The sequence below is a fragment of the Pogona vitticeps genome, chromosome 1, assembly GCF_051106095.1.
Source record: "Pogona vitticeps strain Pit_001003342236 chromosome 1, PviZW2.1, whole genome shotgun sequence".
Classification (NCBI taxonomy): Eukaryota; Metazoa; Chordata; class Lepidosauria; order Squamata; family Agamidae; genus Pogona; species Pogona vitticeps.
The window spans coordinates 229,051,084-229,077,564 of record NC_135783.1 but is presented as its reverse complement, the minus strand read 5'-3'; the positions used below and the strand labels follow the sequence as shown (position 1 = coordinate 229,077,564).

Sequence of the window (26,481 nt, the reverse complement as noted above, 5' to 3'; positions counted from 1 at the left end):
GTACTTGAATTTTGCATGCTTTTGAACCGTTAGGTTGGTGGGAGCTGGGACAAGCGACGGGGGCTCACTCTGTCATGTGGATTCGATCTTACGACTGCAGGTCTTCCGCCCTTGCAGCACAGAGGCTTCTGCGGTTTAACCCACAGAGCTACCACGTCCCTACAGTCTGCTATCTAGCAGATGCGAAACACAGATGATGCAACTCTCTGAGCCCATTTTTGAATGGACACTCTTTTCCCACAAAGTGCCACATATTAACTCCTGTCGAGTCTTCCACTAATGGTGATGTTATTTATGTTGTTCAGGCAGAGTTAAACAACATGATACTGGCCTCTATATCAGTTCCAGTGGATTTACATATTTACTTTGTTAGTGTGTTCATCTGAATGTACTGTATTGAGTTAAATTTCAAAACTAACTTTAAAATAAGTAGGAACAAAATTACCTTCATGCAATGTTCTCTACTTGTTTTCAGAGGTTGCTTTTGAGGATGTTTTAAAGGCATTCTGACAAGAATTATTCTAGATTTATGACACACTCTTGCATTTCTCACCCCCACCCCAAGAAAATATATCAGATGAGCAGTGCAGCAAGTGTCATAAGCAATGTTCCCTCTGATTTTCTGGAGCTCTGCATGGAGGCTCCTCACCCTGTGTGTGGGATTCTGGCTGCGATGGAAAGCAAATGGGTGAAAACACCGGGTTGGTTGTGCACAACACCCAATGCAGTGCCGTGTGCCTGCAGAATGCAGCCCCTTCCTCTCTCTCTCTGCTGTTTATTTTAAGAAGGTAAACAAAGCGGACGAACACAAGTGTCAGAATAGTGGTTGAAGAAGAGCTCATCTGAGGGGGTGAAATGCTCACATGATTGCTCTTGCACTGCACTGTTGCCCAACAAGATTCTGGCCATGATGCATGTTTTGCAACTGATGCGGCACCAGGATGGTGTTCTGAAATGTGTGTCCCAAGATGCTCTTAAGACTCCATTTCCCAGCATGGCCAGTATTCAGGGAGCCTGGAAGCTGTAATCCAGTGACATATGGAGGCCCCAGATAAGGGGCCTCTACACTTAACATCATTATATTGTTGAACAAGGAGTTGTCTTCAAAAGTTAATGGCACATGACGAAGCTTAAATCTGACATCTTCTTTAATGGAGACCGGTAAATTCAGATGTTCTTTCAAATCCTGCACTCCCATAATTCCTGCTCATACAGTTTCCCTTCAGATTAATTTTAGCAAGGACTCCAGCTTGTCATGATGTCTTGACTGACAATCTCTGGCTAACAGTTATCCTCTAACCCAGGATGGGAGTCACCCTACTTTGATTCCTAATTCTGGCTTGGAGGGTAAGCACTCATCAGAGCTTGCTGATTCAAATGCCACAGTAAACCATGGCTAGCACCAAACTGAAAAAGGAGTCTCCATGCGAGTGTGGAAGCCTGTAGTTTCTTTCCAATAATCCCAACTGTGGACAAAAAGGATATTTCTTTTAAGGAAAACTGACCAAAGCTACTATACTTTAAGAAAACTTTCCTAACAATGGCTCAATATCAATTAATAACTGCATAGCAGGCAGCGTCTCAACAAATTTTGTGTGTGTGTGTGTGTGTGTGTGTGTGTGTGTGTGTGTGTGTGTGTGTGTGTGTGTGTGTGTGTGTGTGTGTGTGTGTGTGTGTGTGTGTGTGTGTGTGTGTGTGTGTACACACGCATTTGGTCCATAAGCATAAATGAGAAATTGATTTTTTAAAAATGTCTCAAATGTTAGGAACCTGCAAAAATCATAGATCAACAGTATAAAACTGAGAGGGAAAGACTGCAAAAGATCAGACTGCTTCTGGTAAGTTGGTTTCACAGAATTACTTTCTAAATGCTTTTCTCTTTTGTACAGTGTAAATTCTGAAGAACATTCTGAATATGATTTTCTATAATTTAACGTGTATTTTGTGTAACATGTTTCAAAATGTAAATATGATTTCTCGGTTACTAAGTGTAACATCAGGTCGTGAGTACTCTAATGCTGGAGGCATTCAAGAGAAAATTAGGCAGCCAGTTAGTCAGATATCCTTTGATTTGGATTCCTACATTGAGCAGGGAGTTGGACTCGATGGCCTTGTAGGCCTGCTCCAATTCCTTTACTTTCTGATTCTATTATTGGGTTGTTTTTGAATGTCAGGCCAAGTTTCTGTAAAAAAAAGAGAAGAGAACTGTTTATGTGTTTTGTTTTTAAACTCTCCTCAGGCCCGACGAAACAGAGAAATAGCCATTTTACAACGCAAGATTGATGAGGTTCCTAGCAGAGCTGAGTTAACACAGTACCAGAAGAGATTTATTGAACTTTATGGTCAGGGTATGTATATCAAATGGGAGTGAATTCCTCACAACTAAGTGCTATAAAGCTATGCAGCATGACGCTTGGCTGCACTTTGCTAATGCTGTTGTATTGATGGCTCTTTGACGTTCACATCATACAACCCCACTTGTGAGATTTTTATAGAGTGCCTATAAACATATCCTTGAGGCAAAAGAGGTAGTACCTGTGATTTTTTTGGAATGATTTTGACAATTTATGTAGTTGGTTGCATCATTGAAATCAGTATTCCAGGCAGAATACTGTACACCAGTAGTTCCCGACCTGGGGTCCCCAAATGTTCTTGGGTTAAAACTGCTAGACCTCTGGGAGTTGTAGTCTAAGAGCATCTGGTGGTAAACCAGCTGCACACAGAATGGAGTCAAACAAGAAACTAGGCTCTGTATTTTATGGCCTGCTTCTTAAAGTAAGCCAGTTCATATTGTCGCTAGAAAGAGATCTCTATAGATGCTTTGTAGCTTCAAGATGATCTCAGCACAAGAATAAAGTGTCCAAGCTCGATTCCTCCCCTTTCACAAAGAAGAAGGGAAGAACATGTATGTGCACAAGTGGGAATATTGAAATATGTGGGAGGTGAGAGAAGAAGCCCTGCAAGCCTCAGTATCTGTGTGCTTGCAGGGAAATGTACCATGCTCACATTTGTGGGTACTGCGGATCACTTTGGTGGAAACTCCTCCAGCAGTGAATGGGAATATCCTTCGGAGTGGCTGCTCTTGTTCACCAAGACCTATTGTATGGATGACATGTTGTTTTCCAACGTCTGGTGAAATATTTTGTTCATAGAGCAGCTTCTTAGAGATCATGGTTTCTAAAAGGAAGAGAAAAAGAATGTAGTGTCCTACGTTTACATTGGAGTTAGAGGGATCCATACACAGTGTGCCTTGAATGGGAGAGAAGGGCCTCCCCCCCCCCAAAAAAAAGATCTGAAAACCTGGCCAAGCTCACCTCAGAGACTATGTTCCTTAGAATGCCTTGGTCGCCACTTGTTTGTTTTCATGTCCTCTTGGACACTGATGAATTGTACATGTGGCCAGGCAAAATCTTAGCAGCTGTGTTGCTTTGTTCTGAAGAAGTTGCTGGCATCACTGCTGCTTGCTGTTGTCCCAATCAGAAATTTTCCTAGGATACAATAGCAGTTTGTCCCTTTTTATTGTTTTTTCAAAAAAAAGGGGGGGGATAAACCCTGTGTGTGCATACATGCTGATGCTTTATCAGCAGCCAAAGCAAAATAATGTATGAGTTTTATCTCTCTGCCTCTTCAGGTTGTTCAGTGCCATTAATGGCTATAAAGAGTGTTCTGTGTCAGAAAATGCATTACCTCTCTTTAGGCTGCAGCTATCGTATCAGTGTCCCAGCTGTGCTTAATGTAGTGAACAGATGATTTAAGAGAATTCTACCTTTTGCCTGCCTGGTCTATGCTAAACGAGCATTGCAAATCATTTAGAATAACCCTTTCTGCTTTACAAGCTGAAATCCTGTCACTTCCCATAAATTTATGTGAACTACTATTCACAGCATGTTGATTTTATGTTAAGATATATAGCTGGCTTTTGTAGGTTGGCTGAGTACTTGGGAGTGTATGCTTCACCCCTCTACATTTTTACAGTGTGCCGAAAACTTAGGAGAACGTTGACAAAAATTGAATTTGCTGTGCATTGGCTGTGGTCCAAACCATCTCATACAGTGCTTCCCCAGAGTTGAAGGATATTTGCTAACTTTCTCTCACATACAGATCAGCAGCTCAGAAGGTCCCTTTTGCTTAAGGGCACATAAAGCGGGGCACAACTGTACTCCTAGACTGCAATCCTACAAGACCGTATCCATTGAAGATGAATGATGGGAGTTGCAGTCTGAGAGCTTCCCTTGTCTAGTATTTTCAGTTCGTGGACTGCTTAAGATTTTAATCTTAGATATTTTATCTAAGATTATCAAGATTTTATTTATAAATTGACTATTTCTTATAAATTGTCTATAGAAGAGGTTGGATATAAAAGCAGAAACAAGACAAAATGAGAAGTATATGTTCTTGACAGGGGGAATAGATTTGGATATTGTAAAAAAAAATCAAGGGGAACTTTCTGCTATTTAGTAGCAATTGGCAGTGAGAAGCACATCTGGTGAATGAAAAATATCTAAAGGGAAAGATTCTCAGCCTTTAATCCTGAACATATGTTTGTGAAGATTTAAATTGTGCTGAAATCAGTGAACGTACACAGAATTGTACTTCGTATTGAAAGACTTGAGTCAAGTATCGTAACGGTTTCTTGTCTTCTACCCATATATGCATATGTGTGATGTTCTACTAAAAGATTTATTTCTTTGCAGTATCAGCAACTCACAAGGAAACTAAACAGTTCTTTACTCTTTATAACACACTGGATGATAAGAAGGTGTATCTGGAAAAAGAGGTAAGCTGTCTTCCAAAATTTGAGGCGAGATCAAAGTGGCTGAGATCCTTTTGTGCAGCCCTGTGAAAGCACAAGGAATGGGAGCAGGTTGCTACTGATTAAAAACATCCTTTGGCGACTTGGATATGTATGTAACTCCTGTGTAATGCAATGAAATCTCATGCACCTTAAAATCACCAAAGGAAGCCATTTATAATAATGAATTTTTATAAATTGCTTAGTGTAGATTGGATGTGCTTTCTTACTCTTTGTATACATGAACGTTTGCAAAAATTATAAATAGCAAAATGTAATTATATTCACTTGCTGCACTTAAACAGCAAGGTGGGATCTCGGTAATGAGAGGGACCCATTATTTCTATAATTGCAGTACACTTAAAATATCCATTACATTTTCTTTTTCTCGAGAAGAAGAGATGGCAACACGGATAATATCATTTAAAAATATTTTTTAGAGAACTGAATAATAAATTTTTAAAATCTGCTGTGAGGATGTCACACCAGAAATCAGGAATTGTGAATTCCATTTTCATATCACAGAACACAACTGGCTGCTCTTGTTTTGTTTTATTTAACAAACAGGGTATTCTTTTTCTAAAAAGGAGAACAGCATGCTATATGCAGCAATGTAACATGCCTTCCAGTGAGAAGATAAGACAATGTTCCCACCCCCAATAAATCTATTTATGTCAAGACAGATTATGTTTGTGAGGGGGCAGTATCACACAGGAGTAAAAGTGGACAGGAAATAGATGCACCCCTGAGCAAAGAGAAATACAAGAACAAAATATTGGTAACAAGGGCAGCTTGTGGTTCTCCACATGTGTTGAGATTTAGCTGCAATTCAGCAGATTAAAGTGATTTCTTTTTCCTGGATCTGCTTTCCTAATCTTTCCTCTTCCATTTCATTGTGCACTTTTGCCGTCTCTTTCTGAATCAGTCGTGTAGACTTCGCGTGTTAATCCATTCTTCTACATCAGAGGTAGTAATAGATGAGCCTCCAGTTCCTATTGGATAGCAACTTCTATTAGTCTTAGCCGGCACAACCAACAGGAAGGGGATCCAGTCCAACAGCCTCTGGAGGACCATGAGCTCCTGCATCTCAAATGCATTTATAAATCTGGATAACTGACCCAGCTATCCCAGTTTTGACTGTTTTGGTGGGCACTTCTCCAGAGCCTTGCTTTAACTAAAGTGTGTGACTGTAAGGTTTAACATTGGAGTATATCTCCTCATATCAGTATTCTTCCTTTCCACTCTGTTCCCCCACCCCACCCCCCAAAAACAAACCAATAGTCATGAAGATTTTCTGTGGTTTGAATCCCTTTGGTGAGCAAGCAACCCTAGACCATGCACAACAGGATACAGTATGGGGATCTAAACTCCTATTGGAATTTAAGGTAGTCAAGTTGCTGCTTTGGCATACAGGCAGACTTGATAATGAAGATGTTCAGGCTCTTAGATGTTTTCAGGGTTACCCACATTATACCAGGGTTCCTGAAAGTGCATGGGCATGCTTTGTGGTATAACAAAATCAGTCTGTGCAAGATTTAATCTGTAAGAAAGAAGGTTTTTCTGGTCTGGATCATTCTGAACGGATGTGGCTTTCACCCACAACCGGAAACATGGAGGTGTACAGTGACAACTATGGTTGGCATCATTTAAGGGTACAAAACTAACCTCTGATGCCACCTGCTGCCATTTCCTAACCAGAAATTAGCTTCCTGTTTTTCTTGGATTACAGTGCCCATCAATCCTACCTAGCATAGCCAATAGTGAGGTATCATGGGAATGAGAGTCCAAAAATATTGACGGAAGAGAATGATTACTCATCCAGCTGTCATACATTTAGGCTTTCTTGTGGTGATGTGATCTGACTTCCATCCTATTAAAAATTACATAATGCATTCATAATACATCCTTCCTACTTGTTAGGAATTTAATTGCCTTACAATACAATTCAATACATATCTGCAGAATGTATTTCAAGGTGTGACTGAATATAGTGAAAGTGGAAGAGATGTTGATGGTAGTTCAGCAGATACAGTGTCCTGCAGCTTTTTCTAGGCCAGGTGATTGGATTCACTAACATTGTCACTTCCCCACCAGAAACACCAAGTACAGTGGTGCCCCTCTTGACAATGATAATCCGTTCTGTTAAAATAGCTGTTGAGCGATATTGTCGTCAAGCGAAAGTAAAAAACATTGGAATGCATTAAAAACTAGTTAATGCATTCCAGTGGGCGAAATAACTCATTGTAAAGCGAAGATCCTCCATAGGGGAAGCCATTTTTGATTGCTATGAATGTCTTTGTGCTGATATAAATTCCTTGCCAGAGCTCTTTCTGTGTGTAGCACTCTGCGCAAGCATTGCTGTATCTTGTACATCATTCTTAGGGCAGCACAGTACTGATTCACACATAAATGTGCACCACTTGATGACATCAAGCATGTGTGAATAAGCTAGCAGCTACCACTGAAAGAACTTTCTGTAACCCAGTACAGCTTAAACACAGGGCTTCGGAAGGAGGTGGTTCACATCCCCAGCTGCCAGTCATCAAGTCATGAGTTACTTAGTGCTATAACATACATAGTCACGTGTCATCCATTATTTTAAGCCTGTCCTGATGCTTGATGTACTTGACTTTTTTCCACAATGAACTTGTCATAAAAATAAATGCTCCTGTTTTTTTTCTAGGTTAATTTGCTGAATTCAGTTCATGACAACTTCCAGCAGTAAGTCATCTTTCCTTCCTTTTGGGCTAGTAGCCTTATAGTTACAGCTTGGCCAGTTTGTGCCTTTACAGTGAATCTTGATTGGATTTCATACCATGAAGAATATGTTTTATATTACCCTGTTTAATTAATTGGTCCATGTAATCCCTCCCCCTACCCAATTCTTTTCCCTATAGCTTTGTGACATTCATCATACTGTTCACCATTTTTTCAAGGGGTGTATAAAAACCCACCCAGTGCGTTTTCCATGCAGGGGCATGGTTTGATCCTAAATCTAATTAGCACTCATAGCCTTTACATGAAATCAAGAGAACTTCACTGGGGGTATAAAGTTGATGCAGTTTTTCTTTTTATAGCAGTAGCTCGGCAAAGTAACTGCTCCAGAGAGTGCATTAACCTTTGGGTCTGACATTTCCAAGGCACTGAAAGCTATTCCCTGTGAAAACCAAGTCTGTGCCAGTTCACCTAGTGGAAAGCCCATCAAAGGTGGTGGGACTTGGTTTTGGGGGACTATGTGCAGGATTGTGCTAGTTATTAGTTCCAAACACCATATTTTAAGAAGTTATATTTCACTTGAAGATATTTGCCTATTATTAAATGAGAATTCCTAAGACGAAATGGGTTGGACATAATATAGGAATTCAGTTGATTGCTGCATATACGGATTGACTGTAGGTTTTTTTTAGGTTTTTTTTAGTGTCTATATTTAAACTGCACATTGCAGTAGGAAAGGGACCTAGACAAACATTCTTCTTTCCTCTACTTCAGCTTCTAATCTCGGCCTGCTCCTTTGGGGCCCATTCCCCCCCCATCTATCATTTGGAAGAAAGTTACAGTTTATCTTGAAAGTCACCCATTGCAGAACACTCCTTCCTTTGCATAAAACTTTAGCTTCACATCCATTCTCCTTTCAGAGCCATGGCTTCTTCAGGTGCTCGAGACCAGTTTCTGCGGCAGATGGAGCAGATTGTAGAAGGAATTAAGCAGAATCGAATGAAGGTTAGATAACTTCCTTTTTCTTTCTTTTCTTTCTTTTTTTTTTTCTTTTTTTTGCAGACATTTGGTATTTTTTAAGACTTCAGTAGGATCTTTAATCTCTGCAATAAACTACATGTTACTGAACATCTGGAGATCCTTTCATTTCTTGCATTGCTACTTTGAACATACCACATCTTAGCAATTCAAATAAAACCAGGTCATTAGGTGAGGATACAACTACAAACTAGGCCAGAATATGGATTGTGTACAGTAAGACCACATTATCCGCAGGGAATTGATTCCAAGGCCCCCCCACCCTGTGAATGCTGGAAAATGCAGAAGTATCAAACACTATACATTGCATGGTCTGACTCCCTCTGGTGGCCAGTTACACCCTGGAAATACATATAAATACGAATTTCTAGGATTTTATTTAGTATTTCCAGGCAGCAGATAAACGAATCAGTGGATACTGATCCTGCAGATAGGGAGGTCCAACTCTACACATGAACTGAAAGTGAATGTCTCAGCATGCTACAAATGTCTGTTCTTATGCCACATTCTTTTTCTATTAAAACATATATATAACTCTGTTCCTGAATCCCTTCCAACATCTCTTCATGTATCTTCTTTACCTACTCTTGAGGGGTAATTTTACTGTACATTGGAGGGCTTGGGACTGTTAAAGTCTGCCAGGGTACTGGTGGTTTTGGAAAAAGCATTTTCCTGTGCCTAAAACAAGTCTAGGGGTAGACAGAAGTATGACAGAATTGTTTGTCCTGCCTCAAACAGAGGACAACAGACCTTTAAATAAAGAAAGTGCAAGCCTCTGGAAATTTCCCGTCTCTGCTTGAATCAGTTGTTCAATTCACGACTTTTTTGAAGCTTAAGTAGTCACATATTACTTAAAAGAAAGTGGAGACATGTTTGCTACTGAAAGTATCTTGCTATCTGAGCATTAAATAATGTAGTATGTATGATCCATTTGATAATAAAATGTGAAGTATCCTAGTCAAAAATTTCAGTACCCTGTTTCCCTGAAAATAAGACCTAACCTGAAAATAGGCCCTAGTAGGATTTTTCAGTTTGCTCATAATATAAGCCCTCTCCCCAAAATAAGCCCTAGTTAAGTGAACCCCCACCCTCCACCATTGTGCAGCAACCAGAAGATGACATGACTGTCTTTGAATAAATGTAGATTGTTGTACATTAAAAAAAATAACACATCCCCTGAAAATAAGCCCTAATGTGTTTTTGGAGCAAAAATTTATATAAGACCCTGTGTTATTATCAGGGAAACATGGGTAGTTGAAAAATATAGTGTTGATGGGAGCCCTCTTAACAACAGACACTGATGAGAACCAGCCAAAATCAAAATGCCTAACAGAAAAAAACATGTTTCTTAGCACTGTTTTCAATTCACCTACAACTGGCAAGGAAAGCCCCAAAGGGTTTTTAGTTCAAAGTAACATTTATTTATTTATTTTATTTATTTATTTAATTTATATCCCGCCTATCTAGTCACGATGGACTACTCTAGGCGGCCAACAACAAAGATAAAATACAATAAACTAAAACAACAAATTACAAAACAATTAAAGTAAAGAAACAATAAAGGAGAAAAAAAAATCAAAAGTAATCTGGTGAGAAGGCCTGCCGAAACAACCAGGTCTTTAATAAGTTCTTAAAGGTACCCAGCGAGGAAGCTCCGCGGATACCAGGAGGTAAGTTATTCCACAAGCGAGGAGCCACCGCCGAGAAGGCCCTATTTCTTGTTTTTTCTTTTCGGGCCTCCCTCGGCGTTAAGCTCCTCAGCCTCACCTCCTGGCTCGCCCGTGTGATCCGGGTAGAACTTGGTGGGAATAGGCGTTCCGCCAGGTATCGAGGCCCTAAACCGTTTAGGGCTTTATACGTAAGCGTTAACACTTTGAAGTCGATGCGGAACCTGATGGGCAGCCAATGCAATGCAGCCAGAGTGGGCGAAATATGTTGGAATTTTTTCACTCCACTGAGTAATCTGGCCGCCGCATTCTGCACCACCTGTAATTTCCGCAACAACCTCAAAGAAAGCCCCACGTAGAGCGCATTACAGTGGTCTAATCTTGAGATTACGAGCGCGTGTACTAAGATGGTGAGCGCCCCCACGTCCAGGTAGGGCCGCAGCTGGGCTATCCGCCTGAGGTGAAAGAAGGCGGTGCGGACCACCGACGCCACCTGTGACTCCATGGAGAGCACCGGGTCCAGATGGATCCCCAAGCTGCGTACCCCATCCTTTGCAGGGAGAGTCACCCCCCCAAAAGAGAGGGAGTTTCCCAGAACCCCGACTGTGGGAGGGCCCACCCTCAGTACTTCCGTCTTGTCCGGGTTCAGCCTAAGCCCGTTCTCCTGCATCCATTGCAGTATAGTCCCCAACATGTGAGTTATGCACAGTCTGCTTTGTAAACAGTGTCACATAGGGAATCTAAGTGAGGGGGCCATTGCACGTGTTGGAAGGCAAGTTCATGTAGGATGGAATCTTCCCACAAGTGGAAGGACTAAAGCTCATCTGACCCAGATTTCCATTCCATGAGATAGTAGAGCCATCTGTCATCAGATGAACAATTTGCGTTTTTCTCCATCTGGAGAACCACAGGGGTCAGCATGCTCAGTACAGTGGGTGAGCATATTGCATCGGGCAAATTTTGCATCCCCTGTCACCAGGTTGGGTCTCCAAAGAGTGCTGCCAGACCCACTTATCTTCTGCAGCAAATGTTGTAATAAGTAGCTAGAGGACCTTTCCTTCCTCTGAGTGCACCCCCCACCAAAATAACAGCAGGTGGTAAAGCTGCCTGGAGAGTCAGATTGGCTGTAAAACAGCCAGCCAGGCTCAAAACCTTGTTTGTGAAAGGTCATTCCCTATCATGGTAAGCAAGATGTTGAGGGTAGAGATGGGGGGGCTTCATATTTGTATTCTAAGCCTGATGCCACTGGTAACTGGCCCAATTACCTCCCACCACCAGAATCCACCAGTCCACTTACAGCGTGGCATGCACGCCTGCCGTCATCCGTGCACCCATCGCAGCAGCAGCCTAGCTGCCGCAGCCCCATCTCCCTGCTCGCACAGTCACTCTGGCAAGGGGATAGATAGGAGGAGGAGTCTCCTCGCTCAGCCGTGGAGTAGCCGGTGAGCAGGGAGGCAGGTCTACTGCTGTTATTGGTGCACTGACGATGCCGCCGCACATGCTGTGCAGTAAGTAGACCAACAAGTTCTGGGGTTGGGAGGTAATCAGGTTGGCCACCTGTGCCAGCGGGCTACATATTTGTCTATGAATATGAAGCCCCCATCAATAATGTTGAGATTCAGGCACTTACAAAACCACAACATTTATTGAAGAGTGTGAATGGCTTATTATCTACCTCACAATGCCTGGTTGTCAGGACAACCCCCCTCACAACAGCACATTTTTGACCTTCATTCACTTCAGTGCTTCACTAGGCAGAGTGGCTTACCTACCCAGTGCCCCAGAGCAAGATACTAGGAGTGATGGGGCACATGCCCTCCTGCCTCAGGCAGAAGAGCAGGTCATGCTGCGGCTAAAAAGAATAGGCAAAGGTGGGGCCTCATTATCCCTTTGACTTTCTGAGTTTCAAATGAAAGATGTAGGAAGAGTCACAATAAGAAGTTCTGACATTTGACAGTGAATGGAGCATACACGGAGCAGTATCACAGCTTAATTGTTTGGTGTTTTTGTCTGTGCTTCTATAGCATATGCCGCCAGTAATGAATTTCCATCTTAGAAGATGTAGATGCAGGGTACTTAGAGACTTCTTGGTAAAGATCAACTCCATATTTAATTTGGATGTGGTTGCTGTGCATTACATGTAAAACCCTTTCCCCTCATTCAATCAGATGGAGAAGAAAAAGCAAGAGAACAAAATGAGAAGAGACCAGTTAAATGATGAATATCTGGAGTTACTGGAGAAGCAGAGGCTTTACTTCAAAACCGTCAAGGAGTTTAAAGAGGTAAAAGGAAAGAAATGCTGAAATTCTAGCAGCAGTAGTAGAGAATTTATAGGCAGAGACAATCTGCCCCATGTTATACTGCTGATGATATATGTTGCCTGATAATACATTACTGGTTTAGTTTTAGAATCAGAATAATGGAGCTTGAAAGGGTCTATAAAGGCCATTGAGTCCACACACACACACACTCAGTGCAGGTATTTAAGTTACAGTATATCTGACAGATGGTATCTTGTTATTGATTTATTGATTGATTTTGCATCATCACCGGGTAGTGCAAAATTTTGGAGAACAGAAGTGAATGCAGCAGAATCGACGATTTGCAGAAGAGCCTAAAAGCAACTGGAGGGATTGTTTGATATTAGTATGGCATTTCATCTGCTCCTTTGCTGTCCTATGTGATTTCTATTAGCCAGTCCTGACCCTTTCTCAACCTATCAATGAATCTCATTGCTTTATATTCCCCCAGCATTTATGGAAGGTGTCCTCTACACCAGCCTTTCTCAACTAGTGCCTCCATGCTCCCATTGTGTTTGGGGGTGGGGAGGTTACTAAATCTGCTGTCTTGGTAGTCCTTCCTATTAAACTGAGTGGATCCAAGTTCTAAATAGCCATGCCTAGGAGTGTGCTGTTAGTTATCATTTGTTAACATGCATTTCTCCATTGTTAAATGTCTGAAGCTTCTATCTTTTTTTATCAACAGGAATGCCGCAAAAATGAAATGCTTTTGTCCAAGTTGAAAAGCAAGAGTTCTTGAATGACCTCAGAGAGCCGCTCCTTTGTGGAGCTGAATTTATAAATTTTCCACGTTCAGTTTAATCCACCCATTGATTAGGTCGGTTCATTTTAAAGATGTAATGAATCAGCACAATATTACCTTGATTTCTTTTGTATGTTTATGTAAATATATATATAAGACACATAAAAATTGTATTCTTTCCTACTTTGATTTATCTTTGCACTAGTTGATATTTCAGGAAAAATACACATGCTGTAGAAAACATGTATCATGTTTTAAACAACAAAGAATAAATCGAGATGCATTTAACAAAAGCTTCCAACTGATTTCATCAGCTTCTTATCATGAAGACATTTTGAAGGGCTTTCTGCTCTGCTGATGAGATCAAAGATCACTTTGTTGTATGTATACAATAACCTTAGATCAATGTTAATAAAAATTAGACCTGTTTCCTAAAGATACAGAGAGCAGAAAATCAATTTTGACTTCTTCCCTGAATTAAAATTTGGGCATCTAGCTCTCGCCACAAAAATCTCCATGCCACGGGTTGCAGATCTAGGTAACTCCTAGATGAAGTTTAAATCAACTTCACATTGGAAACAGTACATCTGAAGAATAAAAAGGAATTTGGTCCTACAGATAATGTTGGATGGGGTGAAGAAATGCAAATGTCTCTCCCAAACCCAAGGATGTAGTTGCTTCAGAAGTTGATAGGGGGATTTAGTTGTTGAGGTGGGTGTTGTGCTCTGAGAATTCTGAATGGCAGCCACAGCTTGCTCCCCACTGATAGCAACCAGAACCCAACATGCTTTATGGACAAACAGAAAGCACTTCCGGCCATACACTAGGAGAATGGGATGGTCTATGGTTTTCTTCTGCGTGTTGCTCAATGCACATGTTTGTGTTCTGCAACTCCCTGTACTGCTTCTCCCACAGGTGTCTCTCCCCTCCCCCCCCCCCCCAGACTGAAGTACTTTGGGGAAGAGCATGAAGCTTTGCAACGTGAAAGGAGTAAGAGAACCTGGTGGGGCTTGGAATCCAAAGCCATGCAGTTGAATTTGCTGTAGACATTGGATTAAAAAACAAAAATTATCCATCACTGAAGTAGCCCAAAATCTCTAGGCAAACATGCTTATAGTTTTGGGCTTAAAAGTTGTCTGCATTATTATAATACTACGCAAAAGATTTACTGTACCTTTTTAATGGTGAATGCAAGAACAAGTAACTTAATTTTATTATTGTAGCTGGAAGGATCCATTGGTTCATTTTGATTGAGCCTGTACTAACTTTGCATGATTTTTTTTAAAAGCATTCAAGGCGTCAGTGCCTTGTGTCAAAGTAACATTCTGTGGGATGGCTGAGTGTGCATGGACTGGGAAGCCTGTGATCTGTCTGTCACCTAGCCTGTGTACTCTCATCTGAAACGTGGGATAATAAACCCTCCTGTACAAATGAGGGGATACAAGTGCAACCTACTCTACATAGTATAGATGGTAAGATTTCACAAGTCAAGAAGAGCTCTCTAAATATAAGAATAAACAGCCACCTATGTCCTTCCCCTCCAACCTATGGAAAATACCTCCACTCTCCTGGATCAAAAATCCCAGTTTGTTAATACACCAGCAGTTGACTCTTCCCGGTATTCTTTTATCTCTGCTTCACAAAAAGGTTCTTGAATGCAGTATTGTAATTTTTGTTAAATGCTGTATAAATGAGAAGGTTTGAAAAAAGAGTTAGAGTAGCCAAGCCAAAGGAAGATGCTTTTCCAGACAGGTGCAACAGTGCAGGAACACAGAGAGCTTATTAGTTCAGTGACAAAGAAGGGAATCCAGCAAAGTACAAATACACTAATTAGAATGCCAACCATCATCGCTGCTTTCTTCTCTTTCTGTTCCTTCCAAGTGTCTCCATCTGCCTGAAAACTGACAGCGGCATGACGAACTGTAAATACCATCTGTGGCTGAGAAGATTCTTTCACCTTGACACAAAAGCAAACAGGAGCTTTCATTAAGGCAGTTTTGTTCGGATAGAAAAAGTAATTTGCCCCACAGCACCTCTAGCATAAACCTGGACTGTAGCCTATGAACACTTAAAAAAAGTGCCAGGCTTCTGAATGAATTATATTAGCAACAGGGCAAATGGAATGTGTGATCCTCCAGGTAGTGGTGGACTACAACTCCCATGAGGCGTAGTCAGCATTGCCAGTGGTGAAGAAAGATGGAAGTTGTAGTTCAACAATGTTTGGAAGACCACACTTGTATCTGGAACAGGGGCTTTCTGTGGCAAGTTCTGCAAGCCAGAAATGTCCAGCACACAAATTTCAGGACCTCGCCATAGAATCTGGAAGCCAAAAAGTAGCAAACAACTTTTTAACCCTACTGTCCCTGCTCCTGGGCACTACATAATTCTGGAGTAGCATCTGATACAACTAAAGATAGCTGATACCAGCACAGAAAACAGTCCCCCTATGAGCACCTCGCACTGGCACATGGCTCTCAGCATCCCAGTCCCTTATTCTGACCTTTGAAAGACGGTGATCCAATATCTGGGTAAACGGTGTATAAAGCCAGCTTTCCATCACCTTTGGATAAATACACTACAAGCCTGACAACACTCCTATCTAAAGTACCCAGGTGAGACTGTTGAGCTCTGAGTGGTGTTGAGTGCCCATCCTCAACTTTGTTCAGCAATCAGGTTATGAAGAAAGAAACCATACAGAGCCCTTAACTCCTCCAGTGAAGTGGGGAAAAAATGAAAGGCATTTAATGTGGATTTGCCTAATCTCAAGAGTGCATTTATAAGGGATGAGCTGTGTTTTCTCCGTTACTGTGCTTCGTTTGTAAAGGACAATGAACCTCTTTAGCACAGCAGGAGGGACGCAGCCCCAGGGAGGCTGAGTGTCAACAAAAGGCAATCATCAGTCACAGAAACAGATGATGATATCTTTTACCTCCAGCTAGCAGACCAGATGCTGGAATGTAAGAAAGAAGATGGAAATATACAGCAGCTTCTCCGAATACTATTAACGTGGGCTAGGAAACAGGTGGCCATTTGTCCATCTCACCTCTACCTATATAACTCTTTAATACATTCCAAAGGTCTCAAATGAATACTTCTTTTTTGTGGCCTCTGTGAATGCACACATATGGGTATTGTCTGCGCCTGCACTGACTCTCTCGGAAGATTCTAGAGCTAAAAGTAACAATTTTATGGTGTGATCCTCCATGAGGTATATGCTCCTCCCACCCACCATCTTCCCCAGTTCCTTTTTTCCACCGAGCTGAACAGTTCTCAGGAAAAATTCAGCGCTTCGCTTTTTGCCTTCTGGCTATTTTTCTAGGCTCCTTTGAGCTTTTTGTTTGCTTATCTTTACTTTAATTGCCTATTTAGTGATCCTCCATGTCTTTTGTTTGCCTAATCGCCCCCCCCCCCGTTTTTATTCCCTTCCTTTCCCCCTTCCCCCTTCCTTCCCCCCCCACTAGTCTTTAGTTTATGGCCTCACCATCTCCTTTCAAACACTGTTGGTGGTGGCGACATGGTACCACGACGCCATAAAGGCACGAGACACAATTCTCCATACTCTTCAAAGTCTCGGTCTCAAAATCAACCTCGAGAAATCACACCTGATCCCAAAAGAAACAGCAAAGTTCATCGGCATGGAGGTAGACTCCCTCCGCGCAAGAGCTTTTTTGCCTCCAGAAAGAATCACAAAAATTCAAAAGGCTGTCCGCCTTTTCCAAACCCATCACTCCGTTTCAGCGCATCATGCCCAACATCTCTTAGGGCTCATGGCATTGATGGCGGCCGTCGTCCAACACACCAGGCTCAAAATGAGGTCTCTGCAGGCATGGTTTCTCTCCCTGTTCAACCCAGTGACAGACCTCCCGTCCTCACTACTGTCGGTAACACCAGAGCTAGCCTCCCAACTCAACTGGTGGACTTGCCCAGACAACCTCCTCATCGGCAGACCTTTCTTCCCCCCTGCGACCTTCCATACAGGTCACAACTGATGCCAGCCCCACGAGATGGGGGGGCCACTGCCTTCAGCACACAGTCCATGGACTTTGGTCAACACAAGAACTGCCACTTCACATAAACCATCTGGAACTGATGGCAATCATCAAGGCGTTCCATGCCTTTCTTCCCCTGATCCAAGGACAGGTAGTGCAGTTGGCAACAGACAACACCACTGCCCTCTTCTATGTCAACAAGCAAGGAGGCACCCACTCCCCTTCTCTGCTCTACCTAGCTGTCGACCTCTGGGAGTGGTGCTATTCCAACCATGTTTTCCCTATTCCACCGACGACAACACCTTGGCTGATCGGCTCAGTCAGCTTCTGACGAGAACTCACAAATGGATCCTGAACTATGTCCTATTCCAGGGGCTATGCCAATGATGGGGCACGCCTTCAATAGACCTCTTTGCATCCGATGCCAATAAGAAATGTGCCCGATTCTGCTCCAGAGCAGGAAGGGACAGCGCCTCTCTGGGAGATGCATTCCTGATGGACTGATCTCACAATCTTCTCTACGTATTTCCCCCTCTACCTCTCATCCAGAGGGTAATCGTCCGTCACCGGCAAGACGGTGCCAACGCGATCCTGATAGCCCCGTACTGGCCCCGCCAGCCATGGTTCACTCACCTGTTATCAATGTCGTCAGACATGCTCCGTCTTCCTCTCCGCCCAGATCTCCTCTCGCTCGGCCACGGCCTCGTCCTTCACCCCAACGTCGCCTCTCTCAGTCTTGCAGCTTGGAGGATACTCCCGACGTGATGAACGTTCTCCTTCGGGCTCACAAACCTTCCACTACTCTCCTATATGAGAATAAATAGAAGTCCTTTCTAAAATATACTCAGGACAATGACTTACCTGCTGTACCTGTCTCTTTGAAGACCCTACTCACTTACCTCCTTCATCTCTTCAGTTTCGGTCTCTCCCAGTCCATGCTGAAGGTCTACCTATCAGCCATTATGGCTCATCAACCGGACGACTCCCCTTCCTCCAAGTTGTTCTCTCACCCAACTGTCAAGAAATTCCAAAAAGGGCTCAACAACATTCGCCCTCCTCAACAACGTATCACCCCCCAGTGGTCAGTGCAGCTGGTTCTTAACGCCTTGATGTGGCTTTCATTCGAGCCCATGGCGTCTATAGACATCAAATTCCTGACCCTTAAATTGGCCTTCCTCGTTGCAATCACGTCAGCCAAACGAGCTAGTGAGCTCACAGCTCTCCGAGCCAATCCTCCCTTTATTTATTTATTTATTTATTTATTTATTTTTAATTTTAATTTAATTTAATTTAATTTAAACCCCACCTATCTGGACCACCAGACCACTCTAGGCGGCTTCCAATACAAAATAAAACAATAAAACACAAGAATGTACATAATCATTCAATAACAATTATAATAAGATAAAATAGAAGAGAATTAGAAAGAAAAGTCAGGAATTAGCTGGAGGGAATGCCTGGATGTACAACCAAGTTTTTAAATGGGTTTTAAAGATACCCAGCGTAAGGGCCACGCAAATCTCTGGAGGGAGGCTATTCCAGAAGCGAGGAGCCACCGCCGAGAAGGCCCAGTTTCATGTCTTCTCCTTCCGGGCCTCTCTCGGCGTCAGGCTCCTCAGTCTCACCTCCTGACTTGCACGGGTGATCCAGGTAGACCTTGGTAGAAGCAGGTGTTTCACCAAATAGTGAGGTCCTAAACCGTTTAGGGCCTTGTAAGTAAGCATTAACACTTTGAAGTCGACGCGGAAACGAATGGGCAGCCAATGCAGTGTGGCCAGAGTTGGAGAAATGTGTTGGTATTTTCTCACTCTGGTGAGGAGTCTGGCTGCCACATTCTGCACCACCTGAAGTTTCTGCATCAGCTTCAAAGGCAGCCCAACGTAGAGCGCGTTACAGTGGTCTAATCTTGAGATTACGAGCGCATGCACCAAGGTAGTGAGTGCCCCCATGTCGAGGTAGGGCCGCAGCCAGGCAATTCGACAGAGATGGAAAAAGGTGGTGCGGACTACCGACGCCATCTGAGTTTCCATGGTGAGCGTCAGGTCCAAGTGTATGCCCAAGCTGCAGACCCCACTCTTCGCAGCCAGGATCACCCCCCAAACGTGGGAGAGTCACCCAAGCACCAACCACGGGACCACCCACCCTCAGAACTTCCGTCTTGTCCGGATTCAACCTCAGCCCATTCTCCTGCATCCATTGCAGTACAGCCCCCAGGCAGCGCTGGAGGGACAGGACGGCATCACCTGCAGTTGGTGAAAAGGAGATGTAGAGCTGAGTGTCATCGGCATATTGATGACGCGAAACCCCACATCCCCTGATGACCCCTCCCAGCAGCCTCATATAGATGTTGAACAGCACTGGGGAGATGATCGACCCCTGTGGAACCCCACAGTTGAGACTCCACGGGGCTGAGACACTCTCCCCAAGCTGCACTCTCTGGGGACGGTCCCCCAAGAAGTGCTTTGATCCCTCCCCCCCTTACTTCCGAGTATAAAATGACCCTCAATTTTTCCTTTAATTATTTTAGGAAAAAGTGTTTGGAAAAATACATAGAAAAATACAGTACCTACCTTGAAAATTTTGAAGAAGGTCACCATAAATCAGAAAGCACACAATTATTATTATACACACATGCAGGCTGATCATATCCAGACATATTGATGAGCTGCATAGGCATTGGATGAAGCCAAGAAAAGTCCTAGTTATACTGAAAAGAAATGATGACTGTTGCCACATTCTCACTTTAGAACTAGTCACCACATAACAGAATATTAACGCAGCATATGGCTAGACCATTCCTAGTATGCTGCAAAAACAGTGCATGAGAAAATGAGATAAATGTGTGGCAAAAATATCAAATAACTCTTTTAATTTTTATAAATAAAAAGCCTGCTTCCAGACCCCCCAAAAACAAACAAACAAAAGCCTGCTTCCCAAAGTAGTTTGTAAGTAAAGGACAAAAATGTGAATCAGGACTACTAGCTGCGTTTGGGAGGTGATTTTTTTTAAAAAAAAAAACTATCAAAGGCTCCCATCCCCATCCTAAGGCTTCTAAAGGCTTCCCCAGGGCAAAATGGAGCCCTAAGGAGCCTTGGAACCTAAAAAGAGGAGGATAGGAAGCTTTTAATTAGTTGTTGTTTCTAGCTGTTTGGATTGTTCCATTCACAAACTTCTGCCCTGGCTTCCAAAAAAGGGAGGTGCTCCTTCATCCCGGCTTTACAGACAAAGACATAAAAAATAAAGACGACAGAAACGTGACACCTTAAAGACTAACTGCTATATTTTAACGAAAGCTTTCATAGATCAACTCCACTTCCTCAGACCTTTTTGTTTTCGCCTGCGATCCCATGACAGACCAGCAGTGCTACCTTTTCTGAAACTTCATCCCCCGCTTCTCATGGACATTTCAGGTTCTGGTCTTAAAATCCATTTCTAGGGGAAATGACTAAAGTTGCTAAAGTGGAAGCGCGGGTGGTAAAAGGAATGCTACCTTCTAGCCGCCTAGAGTGGTCGAGTAGACCAGATAGGCAGGGTATAAATCAAATCAAATCAATCAATCAATTCTTCTCTTCACACGTATTGATTTGTTTAATGGCACCAGCTCAAGTTCGGGGCTTTGACCCGACACCGCCAAGAACAACGCCTGTACCTCGTTCAGATTGAGATCCGGATTAACTACGCTGCTCTCAGAAAACGCCTTCTGTAGATACTCTCACCTCCTCCACGTCTAGCAATTCAGTCCAGGAGTTCTGAAGTTGGGCGCTGATTAACACTCCTAGCCTTTATTCAGCTTGCTCTGCGAGTTCAGTTCCCCACCTGTCGCGCCCTCGGGGAAACGCTCCGGAGCATCGCTCTGGACGGACCAGACACGGTGTTGGGGGAGGGCCCGATTCAAACGGAACCCCCCCACCCCCCGCACATCGTCTCCGTCCCAGGCTGGCAAAAAAAGCCAGCCCGCTGCCCCATGCCAGTTTTTACCTGGGCGATTTCCGGGCGGGGCACCACGGCGTCCCTCCTCCTGCTCCCCCCCGTTCCCCCTCCGCCGAGGCACAGCTGGGTCGCCCGGTAGATCTTCCAGTAGAGCCGACGAGGACCACGCCGAGGGGGAAGGTAGAAGGCGCCGCAGGTGGAGGAGAGGGTGTCGGAGGGCTCCTGGCTGACCTGGCAGCGCTGCCGCTTGCTGGCCGTCGTAGTAGGCACCCTCGCCCCAGGCCCAGCGTGAGGAGGGCCGAGAGCGCCCAGGCCAGGGCGATCAGGAGGTGGGAAGCGCGGCGGCGGCAGCGGGCGGGCAGCGTGTGTACTCCAGGGACCGCGCCAGGGACCAGCAGCGGTCCAGGGCGATGGCGGCCATCCACGCTCCAGAGGCTGGCCGTGCAGCAGAGGACGTCGCCGGACGGGGCACAGGGCCCGGCCCCGCCGCCAGCTCCTTCGCCAGGCTCAGCGGCATGACCAGCCCGGCCCCAGCACGTCCGTGGAGGCCACCAGCTTGTGAGGTGCCCGGTGGAAACGTTTGACCCGCAGAAAGGTGGCCAGCACCAGCAGGTTCCACGTGAAGGTGGCCGCCGCCAGCAGGCTGAGGAGCCAGAACGCCTCGCCGCCCTACCCCCGGCCCACGAGGGTCCGGTGCGGTTGCCCGGCGCGGCTGAGGAGGAGCCGTTCAGCGTCATGGCCACTTGGCGGGAAGGGACGCTCGCCGGGGCCGTGGCGCGCAGGAGGCTTCAGGCGCGCCGTCCTCAAGTCTGGCGGGGGCGGCGGCGGAGGCAGCTCCACCTAAGGCGACTGAGGCGGGCGGCGGGGGCGGCGCAGGGTTGCTGGAGTGAGGGCGAGCAGTTCCCCCCCTCCTTTCCAGCTCCTTTCCATCGGCGCGCCGAATGAAGCCATCTTTCTTCTCCGGCCTTTGGAGCAGGGGCAGTGCTTTGCAAAGTCCTTCGGGCGGCTGCCTGCGGGCGGGCGGGCAGCCGAGTCTGGCCAGGTGAAGCCGGGCGGGAGAGCGGGAAGCTCCTCCCGCCTCGAGGTATCGTTTCCCGCTCTGGCCCCGTGTTGGCTCAGGCACCGCTGGAGCGGCCCCCATCGGCTGTCTCGACCCGACCCCGGAGGGAGCCGCCCAATACCTGCATCTGCAGAGCAATCGCTCATCTGTCGTGGCAATTTCAGGATTACCCGTCTGAGCTTTCAGCGCCCTTCCTCAGAGCCCTGGAATGAAATATCATTGGCACAGAGGACAAGAGCCTGGCACAAATCCGGATGCCAGCCATGTCTCCAGACAGACTCTAGCAGCATCATTTGCAGCCCCAACCAGGTTACCCCGGACAGCAGGCGTTCATTTACTTGTGTGTGAACTGATCTCTGGAAAAGACCCTGATGTTGGGAAAGTGTGACTTAACCACTAAACAGCAACAAAAGCTGGTCTCATCGGAGCCGTTCTGTGCCAGCAATAACCTTCTGCCTTTCATATGGGACAAATAGGAGAGTCTCTTTGGAAAGAGAATACTGTAAATGGATGTGAAGGAGACATCAGTAGTGCGAAAATGCAAAAGTCATTTTCACAACCTTTTAGCCTTCCAGGATGCTGCTTTCACTGCTCTGAAAGTGTACGTATGTATTTGTGTAGAATTAGAAAGGTATGTTGGACACAATTCTGGTAATCTCCAGATACAAGTTTCAAACTGTATCTGAAAGACCAAGGATTCTTAGTTCACTAAATATATTGATTTTGAAATAACATTTGTTGAGTGCCTTCTCTGGCCTACCTCTGCTCACACCTTCACTTTCTGTTTTGCTAGGTGTGGCGATCCCCCTTTGTGCCCTTTATACCTCTGGGCTCCACAAAGGTAAATCCGCCCTTTTCGCTGCCACCAGGTATTATACAAATACCAAATCAAATCCCACACACTCAGGAGCTGTCACCCCAAAGGGTCATACAATTTCAGGAGACAAGGGTTTTAAATAAACATTCTTTTATTATTGAACAGGATCATAAGTATAATCAAATGTAACTGTGTTATATATTCATGTGTGTTAAATCAGGTGTTAACGTATGTCAGATCATGTCAATATTTCTTTTGATAAACTGATGAGATAATTCCTGATTGTCCAATATATTTTATTCTTTCAATTTCTTTTCTTAACCCTTTTTGTTACTCCTATGCCCTAGCACTGTTTCAATAACTTCCGGTCCCTAACTCTCTCTATCCCTATGTCTATCTGATTCCCCCTCCTAACTGTCTCACCCAGCTGTTCCAACTGTCATTCTGACTCCACCCCTCCTGCTCCATCCCCTGATTGACAGGCAGGAATGACGTCATACTTTGGGTACCGTTACAGACCTCCCTCCTTTGCAAGTTAGTTCCATGGAGGAAACCTATAGTGGTTTGCTCCATGAACAACATAGAAGCACTTTAATATTTCCACCTCTTATTAACATTACCTATTTTAAATTCACATTAATACTTACTCCAAATTTTTACCTTCAATTACTTATCATTTGCAATTACCATTTTCAATTCCTTTGTTATTACATTTTTCCATTGCTTATCAATTTTTCATTTACAGTACTTTTATCAGTTAACATTTTCAATTAATACTTTCAAATTCTTTGTTAATACACTTTCCCATTGCTTATTCAGTACAATTATTTTTGCAGTTACTTACTTTTAGTTACACGTAACAGGAACAGCTTATTACTTTCTACATCACTTACAATTCTCTCATTTTCAATGCAATTACATTTATAATTACTTATTTTTACTTTTACCTAACTAAAACAGTTTATTACATTCTACATTTCTTACCATTTTTCTTTTTAAAAGACAATTACTTTTGCAATTACTTATATTAATTTATACATAACTGGGAGTCCATTACATTCTACATTTATTTTTCAGTGGACTATTTGTTCTTCATTAGGCCTTCGAACCCAAGCTTCAGTAGCTATCTTTTGAGTCTTTCTTTTCTTGCGGAATTTAAAGTCCAAATCTTGCAAGTCTCTCTTCCAGTTTGCAAGCTTGTTCTTGTAAGCTTTCCCAGTTAGTAAGCCCATTAACGGTATTGAGTCTGTGCATAGTCCAAATTGTCCTTTCCCTTTGCACGGTTGGACTTCCTGCAACAACCACCCTCTTTTGTCCCACTTACGTTTCCTCGAAGCACGATTTCTCCACCTTGGCTGCAGCTTTCCACTCAGGAACTCAGCTGGCTGATGATCTTTCTCGTCGTCTGCTTGGCTCAGCACGGCTCTGGATTCGAATCTGGATACCTCAGCGATGATGTTGAAGACACTCTGGAACTCTCACGACATGAAGATGTCTCTTGACACGACCTCTCTGGATACGATGACATCTCTGGACACGACCTCTCTGGATTCGATGACCTCTCTGGATACTACACCAAATTTTCTTTAATGCAGTGTGCAGCTTCTCCAGGGTCTCTTTACAGCTGCTCAACCACTGGATCTTCTTGTATTTTCTTTTAGCTTTTATAATTTTTAAAGGAGAGGCTATACGTCTGACATTTCTTTCCTCATGCTGGGTATAGCCTGCTATCCTTATCATAGCTTTTCCTCTAACTTCTTTTCTCTCTTCTATGACTAGAGTAAATTTCATTAGTACTCATTGCATTTCTCTTTTATCTTCTTGCTTAATATTAGATGCACATTTAATTTTCTCTAGTTCTAATTCTTTATTCTCCAATTTCTTAGCTAGGGTTTCTTGTTGCTTGGTTTTAGTTATGGGTGCAGCCATAGAATTATCAGCCTTTTCAGTTAGCTGTATCTTTTCCTTAGATACTACTTCTGCTGACTTCAATTTACTTTCCTCTAAAGTTTTCAGTTTCACTATCTCAGGGCAGCATGATGTTTCCTGATTTCCTTTTGATTTTGTACACACTAAATTGACCTGTTTCACCTCATTCCCACTCTTTCCAAGTTCTGACACCTCTCTGTGTTCCTGTTTCTGTTGTTCAGAGTGTTCCTGTCTCAGTTGAATAAAAATCTTATTAATATCTTCCATATAATTTTTATAATCATCTCTATTCCTGTCCTCCCTATTGGCCTTATCCTCACTATTTCTTTTTCTCTGACATGTGTCACAAGCTTGACAGAATTCTTTTATCTCTTTTCCCATTTTTGGCCAATAATACTTCTGAGACACTCTTTGATTAGTTTCTGCAGTACCTAAATGTCCAGATAGGGTGTCTGTGTGTCCTTTTTCTATTATTTCCTTTCTGTATTTGGAAGGAACCACTAGTAATTTCTGTAGGCTCTCCCCTTTTCTTCTGGGGTTTATCAAAATCTCCCTATATAAAAGGCCTTTTGCCTCAGAGTATCTCTCAGGGTTCTCCGGTGATACTGGATCTTTACTAATCAATTTAAAGCACTGTTCTAACGATGGATCAGTTTCTTGCTCCTGTTTGTTTCTTGCTCCTTGTTTCCTGTTTCATTTGGATTTATCATTGGCACCAAATCATCCATTCCATCATTCCCTCCTATTATTACATCAGAGGACTCAAGTTTTTCCTCAGATATTTCCTTGTTTTCTTTCTGGGCACAAGAATTCATTAACGCACTTTTGACATGCTCAGAGAGGTCTACACCTATCAGGCATGACATTGGCAGTTCGCTGCTAATTCCAATTCTCCACCAACCAGTCCACCCTTGATATTTTATTGGTATTTTTGCTACTGGTAGTGTAATTACCTCTGTCCCTATTCCTTTGACTCTTATGCTTTCTCCTTTCACTATAAATTCTGAAGGGATTATTTCTGGAAGGCATAATGTCACCTGCGAACACGAGTCTTTTAGAGCTTGGTATTTAATCTTATTTATATAAATGGTATCCCCAGAATATTTCGTAAGTTCCAAATTTTCTCCAACCAAGTAGCAATGGAGAATTTGAGCTACTGGGAGTTGTTCTTGTTGCTCTAAGCTCTCTGCTCTGCCACTAACTGTGGTTGCTATGGCGCCCACTTCAACTGCCCTTATGGGTGCCTCCTTCTGCCTTACGCAATTTACCTCCTTAGGCAAATTCAAATTCTCTTTTTGTTGCCCAAAATCTCTATTTTTAACACATTGTGCTTTAAAGTGGCCTTGGTCTCCACCACCACAACATATAGAAGTTATTCTTTCAAAACTAGGAGATTTCTCTCCTTTCCCTTCCCAGTTTTTAAATTTCTGCTGGCTCTGATTGCCCTTAAAATGGCTGCCAACTGTCGGTTGGTCTCTGAGGTACATTCTCTGTTCTTTATT

The 26,481-nt window shown here is 43.6% G+C and overlaps 1 protein-coding gene, 1 long non-coding RNA gene and 1 pseudogene across 6 annotated transcripts in view; 1 reads left to right on the top strand and 2 right to left on the bottom strand.

Moving 5' to 3' along the window:
• Window positions 1-13,547, top strand: part of CCDC93 (CCC complex scaffolding subunit CCDC93) — a 56,152-nt gene extending 42,605 nt beyond the window's left edge. For all 4 annotated transcript variants that reach the window (XM_078377232.1, XM_020779612.3, XM_078377228.1 and 1 more), the window contains 7 exons: window positions 1,767-1,838; window positions 2,240-2,348; window positions 4,695-4,777; window positions 7,476-7,513; window positions 8,428-8,512; window positions 12,381-12,494; window positions 13,198-13,547. In XM_078377232.1, coding sequence (XP_078233358.1) covers window positions 1,767-1,838; window positions 2,240-2,348; window positions 4,695-4,777; window positions 7,476-7,513; window positions 8,428-8,512; window positions 12,381-12,494; window positions 13,198-13,251 — 555 coding nt within the window. In that variant the 3' untranslated portion in view covers window positions 13,252-13,547. The remainder of the gene's footprint in view (window positions 1-1,766; window positions 1,839-2,239; window positions 2,349-4,694; window positions 4,778-7,475; window positions 7,514-8,427; window positions 8,513-12,380; window positions 12,495-13,197) is intronic.
• Window positions 3,055-4,128, bottom strand: LOC144583457 (uncharacterized). Its single transcript, XR_013537223.1, has 2 exons — window positions 3,315-4,128; window positions 3,055-3,177 (listed from the first exon to the last, which is right to left on the bottom strand). It is a non-coding gene; the product is annotated as an uncharacterized LOC144583457 (long non-coding RNA).
• Window positions 13,373-22,314, bottom strand: LOC144587207 (5-hydroxytryptamine receptor 5B-like; annotated as a pseudogene). Its single transcript, XR_013542398.1, has 5 exons — window positions 22,024-22,314; window positions 21,222-21,842; window positions 18,143-18,257; window positions 17,877-18,049; window positions 13,373-15,211 (listed from the first exon to the last, which is right to left on the bottom strand). The product of XR_013542398.1 is annotated as a 5-hydroxytryptamine receptor 5B-like (transcript).
• Between the last annotated feature and the right edge of the window lie 4,167 nt (window positions 22,315-26,481).